General features: G+C 43.0%; 1 protein-coding gene across 1 annotated transcript; it reads left to right on the top strand.

Moving 5' to 3' along the window:
• The first annotated feature begins 3,555 nt into the window (after positions 1–3,555).
• Positions 3,556–4,941, top strand: LOC114908474 (protein FAM24B-like). Its single transcript, XM_029244656.1, has 2 exons — positions 3,556–3,647; positions 4,758–4,941. The coding sequence occupies exons 1-2, from the start codon at positions 3,556–3,558 to the stop codon at positions 4,939–4,941; spliced, it is 276 nt and encodes a 91-aa protein (XP_029100489.1).
• The last annotated feature ends 8,237 nt before the right edge of the window (positions 4,942–13,178 follow it).

Genomic DNA, 13,178 nt, shown 5'->3' with positions numbered 1-13,178 from the left:
GTTGTTAAGCCCCTCCAGTGATTTTTTTTTTCAGTTATTGTACTTTCCAACTCCAGAATTTCCATTTGGTTCTTTTAAAAAATAATTTCTCTCTCTATTGATATTCTCTATTGGAGACATTATTCTCATACTTTCCTTTAGTTCTTTAGAAGTGGTTTACTTTGGGGATTTCCCTGGTTGTCCAGTGGTTAAGATTCCACGCCCCCAATGCAGGGCTCCTGGGTTCGATCCCTGGTCAGGGAATTAGATCCCTCATGCCTCAACTAAGAGCCCACATGCTACAACTAAAAGATCCTGCACGCGGCAATGAAGATCCCGTGTGCTGCAACTAAGACCCAGTGCAGCCAAATAAATTAATTAATATTAAAATAAAAAGAAGTTTTACTTTGGTTTACTTTGGACATGTTTAAAATAGCTGATTTAAAGTCTTTTTCTAGTATAGCCAACGTCTGGGCTTCTTCAGGGAAAGTTTTTTTTTTAAATTTTTATTGGAGTATAGTTGATGTACAGTGTTGTGTTTCAGGTGTACAGCAAAGTGAATCAGTTAGACATATACATATATCCACTCTTTTTTCTTTTCTTTTCTTTTTTTTTTTTTAGATTTCTTTTCCCATATAGGCCATTACAGAGTATTGAGTAGAGTTCCCTGTGCTGTACCACAGGTTCTTATTATCTATTTTATATAAGGTAGTGTGTATATATCAGTCCCAATCTCCCAATTTTTCCCCCTCCCCCAGGGAAAGCTTTTATTGATTGCTTCCCTCCTCCCCCTTTTTATGGGCCATACTTTCTTGTTCCTTTGCATATCTTACATTCTTTTGTTGAGAACTGCACATTTAAAATAATATAGATAATAAAGAGTTCCCTGGTGGCCTAGTGGTTAGGATTCCAGGCGTTCACTATCATAGCCTGGGTTCAGTCCCTGGTTGGGGCACTGAGATCCTGCAAGCCACACACCATGGCCAAAAAAAAGCAAGAAAAAATAATATAACATGGCAACTCTAGAAATCAGGTTCTCCCCATTCTCCAAGGTTTGTTGTTGTTGTTTGTTTAGTGACTTTTCTCGACTAATTCATTGTGAAGTCTGTATTCTTTATTGTGTGTGGACACTGAAGTCTCTACTGATTAGCTTAGTAGTTAGCTAATGATTGGCTACTAAGCATTTAAGATTACCTTAAATGCCTGGAACCAGTATACCTCCCAGTCTTTCATGAGGGGCTCTGTGTGCCTACTGGGGCATGTCTTCAACAGTATCAGCCAAGCAGTTGAAAACTCTGCCTTTGCCTTCACTTCCTGCTTGGGAAAAGCTTCACGGTCAGCCGGGGTTGAATGCACAGGGCCATCTCATGTCTTTCTTGAGCATGCTCACAACCCTGCATGCACACGGCTCTATACATGTGCGTGGACTTCTAGACTCCTACGGATATGTCAGAGCTGTTCAGAACCCCTATGGACATCTAATTTACCAGCTTTTCCTTTAAGCTTTTTGACTAGTCTGTCAGTTGCCGCAAATAATCCAATGCCTCAGAGAGCCAGGAAGTTAAAACATTTTGTCAAAAGTTTTGCCAAAAGTTTTGTGGGGAGAAGACTTTTTTGCACTGAGTGGACTCCAAGTTAGGTCAAATGCAGATAGCTTTGCAAGCAAGTGACGTCTTCCAGAAAACCAGCAGATGAGTCAGATAATGACAGTTCTTTGGGAGTGAGACTCTGAAAGGGCTCTACCTCTATTCTGCTCCCTCTGGTGGCTGCGTTGGAATCTAGGCTGTTGAAAATAAGACTACCATGGAGCTGGAGAGTGGATGATGGAACAGTGCCACAAAGCATGCTGTTCAATACTGAGATTCAGTTGTTCTTAAATAAATGTTTCCTGAGCTGCTGAAAGCTTATAGTTATTATCCAGAGTCAGAAAAACCTGATTCTGACAATTTCTTTTTTTGCCAGATTTTTCATTGCTTTTACAGAGAAGAGAATTTTCAGAGATCTTATGCCACCATTTTGGGTTATATCTCCCCTGCAGTTTGTAACCTCACCCAGGGTTTGGCCAGAGCAGCAAGGAGTAACCCTTTGTAGTTAAAGTAATTCCCTCATTTAATGGAACCAGCTTTGCTGGTGTGAGTACCTTGAAATCACAGAAACCCGATTTAAAACAGATATCCTCTTCAAATTGCTTTTTGAAATCTTTTTGTCTTAACTATAAATTATGATAATATTCTGAAGTCAATGAACCTATATCCAAATCCTGTTCAAAGCTACAAGTACATACTATTTCATTGTGTTACTAAAACATAAAGTCTAACCAGCCTTCTATGACTGTACTTTTAGATATGAGTATTTTTAGATATTAGCCTCCCCACATCACTGTCTTTTTATTTTGTTGAAATCCCAAATTTGCTTTTGATTAACAGTCAAACCTTAAATGGTCCTCTGAGAGAAACAAAACCTGAAAAGGTGAGATTGAAATTAAATGATTTAAAATAGTATTTGGGCATTCACATTTCCATTGGTGCTAAAATAAATCTGAACATGGAATGGAATTCAGAACTCCATGAAAGAGAGCTGGTGTCCAAAGAGTTGATGTCACACAGCCTAAGGCCTGATAGGCATATAAGTTGGAGCTGGACAGTGGTTGTCCATTCTGGTCGCACTGGTGGAGACTGTGCTTCTAAAAGCGAGCTCTGCATACTTATATCTCAATTACTCCTAACAAGGATAAGTAGAATTTTCTTTCTCAAATTAAGGGTTTGAGAAATTCCTGATAAGATGTACTGTTCCCTAAAGTTGATTTTAATTGTAATTTTTTTAAACTGTCAGCATTTATCCAGCTTTGGCGACTTAGATACTCGTAAGTATGCTTTGGCAGTTGGATTGTTTATTCTTCTCTTCTGGCTCACTTTTCCCCAGTTTCAGGGAGTCAGATTAAACAAATTGCTTATTCCACACAAATGGGGCTTCCTGGAAAGATTTAGCATTTAGGAGGAAAAATGGCAGTTGTCAGAGGGAGAATTGAAAGCTTCCTTTTCCTGAAACACATATCACAAAATAGATTAGTATATTCTTAGTATTTTTGAACATAACATTTAAAAAAAGTCATTCCCTTAATAATTGCCATAGAAGATTTTTAAGCCTGATGTACAGGGAAGGGTTTAATTCTGACTCTGAAAGGGAACTTATTTCAGGAGGCCCAGGTGTTTGGGAATAAAACCATTTGCTCGAGTGCAGGCTGGTTATTTACAGCTGCACTTTACTGCATGTGAAAGAGAGAAAAAGATTCTTCCCACTTTCTTTCCTTCCTTCTCTCTGGACTTTGCATTTCAGTCCCATCTCATTTAGAAATGAACCCTTTCCCCCATCTCTGGGCCAGCTTAGGGTCCTGGGCCCCCCCTAGGAAGACTCATTTGTGTTTTACACGCATAAGGATCTGTGGTTTGGGTTCATTCTTCCTCCACTGAAGGAAGCATATTGAGGTTGCTAGGTGGCTGTGGGGAGGGAAGCCACATTCACTGCTTGCCTGCACTTCTCTGCCTAGGTGAAGCTTCCCAAGTTAACACGATAATTATGTTCTGCATTGGTGGCGGTATCCTTTTGGCTGTGCTTGTGCTGATGGCTGCTGTCATCTGTCTTTACTACAAAGTAGCCAACGCACTGAAGTGAGTGATATGGGTAAGAGTGGCTAACACTCCCTCAGATGGGATCCTGCGGTTCTCTGCTTGAGTAGGGTCATTCCTTGCCCCATGGCCGCACCCCGGGTGAGGTCAGGAACAGCGGGAGGGTTTGAGACGACAAAGGCAGTGCGTGTAGAATCTTGGTTTCTTCACCTTCCTGTTTGGGGCTCTGAGCTCATAAGTAGAATGTTCTCAGCCAGGTGGCTCTGTGCTGCTTTGCTGTTACTTGGCCTCATTGAGTTTACCCTCAGCTGGCTAATTCCACACACTGCAGACTGAAGACTGTGTGAATGAGTCTCTCTGCCTGTGTTCACTCAGAGGACGGGCTGAGTTGATCTTCTCTTGCCTGAGTTGGGGAGCTCTCAGTGTGTCCTTGGCCTTGGGGACAGTGAGGTGGGCCTATAGGACTTTGGGGAAGCTGAGTTGTGTGAAGATCCTGGGGTTTGCCTAACAAGGGAGTGTAGATCAGAAAAGTGAGCATTAGATTTTGGGGAAAGGAACCTTCAAATATGGGAGAGATTGGTTGCCAGAAGCAGTGGTGTTCCCATTCATTAACGTTCCAAGGAGGCAGCATAAGTTGTTGAACAGAGTCCTGCATCAAGCTTTCAATGACCTGCCTTTTATTTACAGCTCCTCCTCTGCTTGTATGTGTTTGACCAAGGCACTGTGTTTTTCCATGTCTCAGATTCCTTACCTAATAATGGAGAGAAAAAACAAACAAAAAAGCAGTGGTTTTCCCATTCTAGGGAACTTAGGCCTGTGTGCTGGAAGGTGAATCCCAGCACTCAGGGGACGGCTGACTTTGGCACCTGTCATGCTCTGCACTTGGAGGACTTGCAGTGATCATCTCGTGACCCACACTTGCAATTCACACTCCCTTATTTGCTGTAACCTGATTTTACATTTCTGGCAATCTTAGGAGAGAAAGGGATTAGACAGGAACTTGGGATGGGGGCAGAGCACTTTAGTCTTGGGCTGGTGTCATGTGTTTCATTGGCTCCAGTCCTAAGCTTCTGAGATACCTCTGACAAGTTGTAACAAATGGACTGAGAAGAAAAATTCTAATCCTATGCTCTGTGTATGTCTTTTCTTAAGAGTTCCAAAGGTACCTATTTCTTCAGCCTTAAAAGATAATCCAGCCATGGTCACCCAGGACAAGGTCACTGCGGCCATCACCACTGGGTCTTATCCCAACCTCCAATGCTGTGATGAATGTAACTTGTATGCTGGCTTTGATGCCCTGCCACCGTGCTTCTGTGATGCAAACGAGGGACTCTGACTTGGGTGGGCACAAATATCTTTGTGAGCAATATTTCTTTATTAGTAGAATGTTTTATTATTCAAGTCAAGTTTTATACCGTTTACATTATATCATGTGCTATGTAACATATTTATGTACTTTTGAATAACTGAAATATTGAAAATAATCCTCTCTGCCTCCAGTGTTGTTGTTGTTAGTTATAAAAGTACTTAAATTTGTGTAGTACCCACTTTGGGACTTGGGGCAACTAGCTTATAAAGTTGTACTGCAATATAAGGAGAGTTAGAGTAGAAAATACACCTATATATCCAACCCCAGAAAAAAAATATTGACCTTAGAGTGTTTCTAGTTTCAGACCCTGCTAAACTTCCCACGGTCGGCCCTCCTCCTTCTAAGGGCTTCATTCACTCTCATCCAGCTACTCTACCATGGGCAGTTGTTACACTGCCCTGGAGGGAAACTCCATTCATCCCAGAGGGAGAACAGCCAGATGGGCTACCTCTGGGTTGAGGCTGCCTGATATGTGCAATCATGGGGTTGAGCTCTGTGGTGTCAAAAGGACATTTTAAAAACCTGAGATTCCTCCTCCTGCTATCCTCCAGAGCTTCAGAAGCAGATTTTTTTCTTCTTTTTGGATCACTTTAACGCTGATTATTGCTGACTCAGCTGTCAGTGTCTTTAACTGCAAACAGGAACCTCCCGCTGAATGGTGAAGCCCAGATCCTCCTGGTCTCAGCAGTAGGCAGGAGGGTGCACCCCTTGTCACTCCTGCTCGTCTGCTCCCTTCTGTTCCTGCTCTTTCCTCTGAACCTCTGGAACCCCCTTTTAACCATAGACTCTCCATTTGTAACCACAATTTGTTCTTTTTTTTAAAAAAAAAAAACATTTGAAATGTTGATAGCACATATTTAATTTATTTTTATTTATTTATTTTTTGGCTGCATTGGGTCTTCATTGCTGCGCGTGGGCTTTCTCTAGTTGCGGCGAGCAGGGACTACTTTTTGTTGCGGTGCACAGGCTTCTCATTGCGGTGGCTTCTCTTGTTGCGGAGCACGGGCTCTAGGCGCACGGGCTTCAGTAGTTGTGGCATGAGGGCTCAGTAGCTGTGGCTCGCGGGCTCTAGAGTGCAGGCTCAGTAGTTGTGGTGCACGGACTTAGTTGCTCCGCAGCATGTGGGATCTTCCCAGACCAGGGCTCGAACCCGTGTCCCCCGCCTTGGCAGGCAGATTCTTAACCACTGCGCCATCAGGAAGTCCCCGCAATTCGTTCTTTCATTAACAAAACCCTTGCTTAGTGAGCATCATGTGTTTTACTCAAGGTAAAGAATTGACTCATAACAGGTGGTTGGTTACCTGCTAAAAGGGATGGAAAGGGTAACAGGAAATAATGAAGGAAACGGCTACTATCTCTAGGCTAACAGGGAGAGAACAATGGTAGGACTAAGCATTTGGAAGAGGCCACCTCCTGGCTGAGTTTCAGTCCTCAGTAGAGGGCTTGGCTGATGAGGGAGTATTCAGTGCTTTAGTGCTCGTGAAATTTGCCAGAGGGATGTGGGAGCTGGAGCTGCTCTCACACAGTAGCCCTTGGAATGTCTGGGAAACTCGATGGAGGGTGAGTGTCCCCAATCTCAGTAAGAGTTTCAAGAGGCAAATTCAAGGCTGCACCTGCCCTGGAACCTGCCTTCCAGCCGGACGTGACACGTCCTTCTTGAGTTCCTGGAGCACTTCCTCCCTCTCCTGGCACCTACTGCTTTCTGCCCCTTCTTAGGAGTTCGAATGCAGTTCTATTTTCTCTTGTCGCCAGCAAGCCCCTGAGCACGTCCAATTTCCCTCTGAACCCCACCCAGTGGGCAGCTCAGTGCCCAGCACCTGGGAGGCCCTGCACAAGTGTGTTCCAAATGTGGGGAATATGCCGTAAGTCCAGGCATCGCAGGGTCCTTGAGGAAGGCAAGATGGAGTAAGAGGTCTTTGAGACAAACCCCTCTGGTTGGCAGTACGGACAGAGTGTAACACAGGGGCTTTAGAACTGGACACAGTTGGTTCCAATCCAACTCTGCCTTTCACAAGCTAGTGCCACTGGAGAAGTTTCTTAACCTCTCTGAGCCTGGTGGCTGGGGGCTGCCAAACAGGAGCCACATTCCTGATGCCCAGAGGCCCTCTCTTTACTCCTGTGTATGAGTATACAGTATGCTGGGGATACACCATGGATACAACAGCATCTCTGCCCTCAGCGAACAAGTTCTTAGGGGCCTGATTGAATTCCAGCTCCAAATCAAAACAGATTTCCCCCATTTTCTTCTTAATATTTCCATGTAGATCTTCCAAATACTTGCCCCAGTGGCCATGCGGGTGAATCTCCTCTGCATTCGTTCATATAACGAATAAGATCTTTTCTAACCCAATGTGAAAACACTTAAGAACTTACTTAGAATGGGCAAATCAAATTAAGTATTTAAAAACAGCGCTGAAAAATTATCTGGTCACTGGCCCATCAGTCATCCCTCTGTCAGGAACTGACTAAACAGCCACTGGTGGCCATGCAAGGGGTGTATTCAGAGGTGCGTCGGGTGCCATAGTGTAATACGAAGAAAACTGTCAAATACTGTGACTCACTAGAGAGTGTAAAATCATATAACCAGGAATAAAAAAACCTTTGTAGTGCAGCTATCGAGCTGTACAATGCAGTGTCAGCATATGATAATATATCAGTGTTGTTTTTTCTTTAGTCTTAGCAGACTCAAAGGGGTGCCTCAGACCTGATGGGTGGGGCTGGAAGTCCAGGCTCCCCACCTGGCCTCCACCTGACTTGGGGGTGCAGGGTGGCCCTCCTTGCTGCCTGGAGGTGATGAAAGTCCCAGCTCTTCACTCTGCCTTTTCTGACATCACCCTGGGGAAGGGAAGGGAGGGGAGGACAGGGGATGAGATGGGTGTGGGGCACGGAGAGCAGGTGGAAGTCTAGGCTCCCTACTTCACCTTTGCTGCCTGGGCTGGGGGTGGGGCATAGTTTTACCTATGGTGTTTAGAGCAGGAGGTTATTGCCTAAAAGTTTTCTGAATTGGCTGGCTGCCCCTTTGCTGCTGGTCCTTTGGCTAGAGGGAGCAGGCTTCTCTTGGGCTGTTTTTTTTTCTGCACCCATTGGAGTTTCCGGGTTGCACGCTTTTCCCTGTTAAGTGCATTTTGATCCATGGGGCATAAGATGCTGAACAGCGGCCTTGGTTTGCAAACTTCATCATTCCTAAGAATCACCTGGGTGCTTTTGGAAAGGGCAGCTTCCTGGCTCCCATCCACTGAACTACACCCAGAGTACCTGAAATGGAAGTTCATTGGACCCTTATTTATTTATTCTTAAAAATTCAGTCCATTCATTGTCAACACTTTTCACATTAGGGATTTGCTAAAAGCCATAAGATGCTAATTTTGGAAACTGTTACCCTCCCACTTTCTCAACAAGATTTGGATAGGTACCAGTTAATGGGCAGATGAACTTTTCAAAGTGGAAACTCTAGCAGCTCTTGGTTACTTGGGAAAATTCCCTTTTTCATCTGAAGCACTTGCATGAAATAGATGCCAGATGCTAAAATCATTGTTTCGTGTGATTGAGAATGAAGCTCCTCATGAGAGATAATACACTTTAGATACGAAGATTGCCATCTTCATCAAATTGACCGGTCATCACATACCATCAGCTTCCACTACGTATCAGCAGGAAACTTACTTTTACCAAGACAGTTGTTGGTGAAGGGCATGTTTGTAACCAAACTGACATGTCTCCCTTTAGAGGCAGTGTCCCTCCTTGGGTCCCTTGTCAGATTTTCACCTCTCAGGAATTTGGGGTTCACTCCCAGGCCCCACCAAACCCTGCCTCCTCCCTGGGGGACTTGACAATACTGTATTCTCATCTCACACATGCTATTTATTGACAAAGATGGGAACGATACCCTGGGCTTGAGGGCTCATATTTTAAATATTGTTACTGAATATTTCTAAAAAATTTTTATTGGAGTATAGTTGCTTTACAGTGTTGTGTTAGTTTCTACCGTACAGCAAAGTGAATCAGCTATATGTATACATATGTCCCTTCTTTTTTGGATTGCCTTCCCATTTAGATCACCACAGAGCACTGAGTAGAGTTCCCTGTGCCATACAGTAGGTTCTCATTAGTTATCTATTTTATACATAGTATCAATAGTGTATATATGTCAATCCCAATCTCCCAGTTCATCCCACCCCCCCACCCCCCTTCCTCTTTGATATCCATACGTTTGTTCTCTACGTCTGTGTCTCTATTTCTCCTGTGTAAATAAGATCGTCTATACCAGTTTTTTTGGATTCCACATATATGCATTAATGTAGTTACTGAATATTTATTGAAAAACAAAGACAAAAAAATCTGGCTGTGTCCAAGTCTGTATCTTTAAAGACAACTTTGAGGGTACTGAGCCTAGTGCAGGCCTCTTTCTGTTAAGGTATAAAAAGATTAGATTAAGTGGGTGCTGCCCTTCTTTTCTGGGAGCGTGTGGGAATATGCTAATCTTTCTTTGCGTGCTTTTCAGGTTTCCTGTAATGCTTTGAAGATCTGGGAAACAGACTAAGTGCGTGGTAGCTCACAGAGCAGTCCTGAGGGGTTGTCGTGATTGTCGTTAAGTGTCTCATTTGCAAGCTTAACCCAAACTCAACGAAGCCAAGGCCCAATTTGTTCCCTTTGAAACAGACAAATAAAGCTTGTTTTGGGTAAATGGCAACTGATTCAACTGACCAATTATTGTAGTTTAAAGAAAAAACAAAAAAAAAACAGCAACTTTCTGACAGACACTTAGTTTATTCTTCACAAGACCCTTGGCAAAATCTGAAAATAAATTCTCACACCATCAGAGGGACAGAAACAAAAAGGTACACCTACTAGCATCTAAACATTAAGGAGTCAAACATATCTTTAAGTTGGCAATGTGGTATCAAGAGATAACTTTTCTTTATAAAATGTTGCACTGTTTAAGACAATGATCAAGTTCTTGATAGTGAAGAATTATAAAATGCAAGACTTCTAGCTGCAAAGAGAGCGACTGCCTTAGAAGTTGAATAATCAGAGAAGAAGACTTACTTAGCAACAAACCTCAGAGAGAACCTCTTTAGCTATTTCTTTTACCTGTCTCTACATGGACAACCTCAGATTTGTCAAACTTACTATTTTGCTGAGCAGAAATAGAATTTACTTCTAATTTCTAACAGATTGACGTGAAACTTGGAGAAATCACACAAGGGTCTTTCTTCAATCAGTTCCTTTGTGGATCTCCAGTGGCCCCACCATTTGGAAATACTCAGTGTGCTCTACTGTGGCCTCCATGGGGCCTGCGCCCCTCTTACTCTGCCCTGCACAGCCCTGGGAGCAGCGGGAGGCGTGGTCCCCCACTTTGCCTACGGCAACTTTACACTGCAGATAGATCACATCATAGCTGGTGAGAAAGCTGAAGACGTTGAACTTGAACTGAGCTATGTTCTTCTGTCGGGAGTGGAGGTTGGCATAAGTATTGTCTTTGATGCACCTGATGGCAAGAAAAACCCCAGGCCAAGAGGATTAACTTAAAGCATGGTGTGAATTAATTCTGGCTCAAATAATCAGGCTTGGACACAGACCTTTGAATTTCAACTGGAGTTCTCCCCACAACCCACTCTTCCTTTCGTTTATTAAAAAACCTTATAATACTACCATGAGGGGAAAAACCACCATTCCTGGCCAAACCACCATTCTTGGCCAGAAACAGAAGGGAACTGTAAAATAAAATAAAAACAAGACAAAGTAATTAAATTATAGCTAGAGCTGTTTCCTGCTCTACTTTTTTCAAAAGTGGAGATTAAAGGTGGTGGCTGCATTATTTGAAGGTGAACTTCAATTATTTTAAAATGTATTTTGTAAACCCTAGTGCAACTACTGAAAAACTTAAGGAAAGAAGTAAATGATATATCAAGAGAGGAGATGAAATGGAATAATATAAAATGCTCAGTTAAAACCAGCATATAAAATGTTGTATTAAAACCTGAGAAGGGACTTCCCTGGTGGTGCGGTGGTTGGGAATCCGCCTGCCAATGCAGGGGACACGGGTTCGATCCCTGGTCCAGGAAGATCCCACATGCCGCAAAGCAACTAAGCCCGTGTGCCACAACTACTGAGCCTGTGCTCTAGAGCCCGTGAGCCACAACTGCTGAGCCTGTGTGCCTAGGGCCTGTGCTCTGCAACGAGAGAAGCCACCACAACGAGAAGCCCGTGCAGCGCAATGAAGAATGGCCCCCACTCGCCGCAACTAGAGAAACCCCACACACAGCAATGAAGACCTAATGCAGCCAAAAAAACCCAGAAACCAGAGAAGGCAGCAAAAGTAGAGTGGGGGGAGAAACAAAGAACAAATGCAACAGGTAGAAAACAGTCACTAAGATGGTAGATTTTAATCCAGCTATATCAATAATCACTTTAAACATGAATGGACTAAATATACCAATTTAAAGACAGAGACTGCCAGAGTAGATAAAATGAAACCAAGATCCGACTATATGCTGGCTATAAGAAACCCACTTTAAATATAAAGATAAAGATTAATTAACAGTAAAGGGATAGAGAAAGATTTACCATGCTAATACCAATCAAAAGAAAGCTGGATTAGCTACATTAATTTCAGACATAACAGTCTTCAGAGCTAGGATAATTATTAGAGATGAAGAGGGGCATTACATAATGATGAAGGGGGATCAGTCCTCCAAGAAGATGTGGCAATCCTTAATGTATATGTGGCAAACAATAAAGCATCAAAATATATGAGGCAAAAACTGATAGAACTGCAAAGAGAAAGTGACAAATCCATTATTATAGTTGGAGACTTTAACACCATTCTGTCACTGATTGACAGATCCAGCAGGCAGAAAATCAGGAAAGATACAGATGACCCAAACAGCACCACCAATCAGCCAGACCTAACTGACATTTATAGAACACTTCAACAACAGCATAATACACATTCTTCTCCAGCCCACATGGAACATTCACCAAGATAGACTACATTCTGGACCATAAAAAACCACCATAACAAATTGAAGAGAATAGGAATCACAGAAAATACATCTTCAGATCACTTTGGGATTAATCTAGAAATCAATAACAGAAAGGTTGCTGGAAAAATCCTAAATATTTGGAAATTAAACAACACCAAGTAACCCAAAGATCAAAGAAAAAGTCTCAAGAGAAATTAAATCTTTCAAACGAAGTGAAAATGAATATACAATTTACCAGAATTTGTGGGATGCAGCTAAAGCAATGTGTAGAGGGAGATTTATAGCATTAAGTTAATGTATTTGAAAGAAGAAAGATCTAAAATCAATAATCTAAACTTCCACCTTAGGAAACTAGAGAAAGGAGAGCAAATTAAACCTAAAATAAGCAGAAGAAAAGTATGTCAGTTGTTAAATTCCAGCCTCTCTCCTATATGTGTATAATATTTTTTTGGCTGTGCCACGTGGCTTGCAGGATCTTAGTTTCCTGACCAGGGGTTGAACCTGGGCCATGGCAGCGAAAGTGCTGATTCTTAAACCACTGGACCTCCAGGGAACTCCCTCTCCTTGATATATTTTGAAAAGGGAGAATTGAAAAGGGAAGAGCTTTCTCACTCTGACTCAGTGCAGTTTAGTGCCACATCTGTGCACCTCCTGCACCATGGCTCACACTGCCTCTGGAAGGTGCTGCCTCTTGCCCCTCACTGGCTTTTTGGAAACAGGCACCACGATGCTTCTCACGGGCTTTAGGCTGCTGTGGCTCTCACTACTCTGCAGCTGCCATCAGTAAGTGATGGGTTTTGTTATCTTCACACTGGTTGCCAGTTACCCATCCATAAGCATTTTGCCTTGGTTGGGGGACATGGGAGCTATAAAGGCAAACAACTTGTCAGAGTTCTAACTTGGCAAATCCTTTGTTTAACCAAAGGCACCAGAATAAATCTCATCACTGTAAGAGCCTAGCCTGGGGTAACCCACCAGCCCATCAGTGTAGGCCAAATATCCTGAGGAATGGGGAGTGTAATACAGTTATAAAACTTAAAGAGAAGCGGGGCATGGGTATGAAAGGCTGGGATGAGACAGCAGAGTCTGAGACAGCGAGGGTTCTGCCCAGGACTCTTTGGGGATTCAAGGGAAGTTGTCTAGACTTCCTGTGATTGTTTGTCCCCAACTAGAATGAGAGGGATGGTGAGGGCCCGGGCTCTGCTTCTGGGGCATGAT

The sequence above is a fragment of the Monodon monoceros genome, unplaced genomic scaffold (assembly GCF_005190385.1).
Source record: "Monodon monoceros isolate NGI ecotype Baffin Bay Population unplaced genomic scaffold, NGI_Narwhal_1 Super_Scaffold_4, whole genome shotgun sequence".
Taxonomy (NCBI): Eukaryota; Metazoa; Chordata; class Mammalia; order Artiodactyla; family Monodontidae; genus Monodon; species Monodon monoceros.
This window is presented reverse-complemented; position numbering and strand designations above follow the sequence as displayed.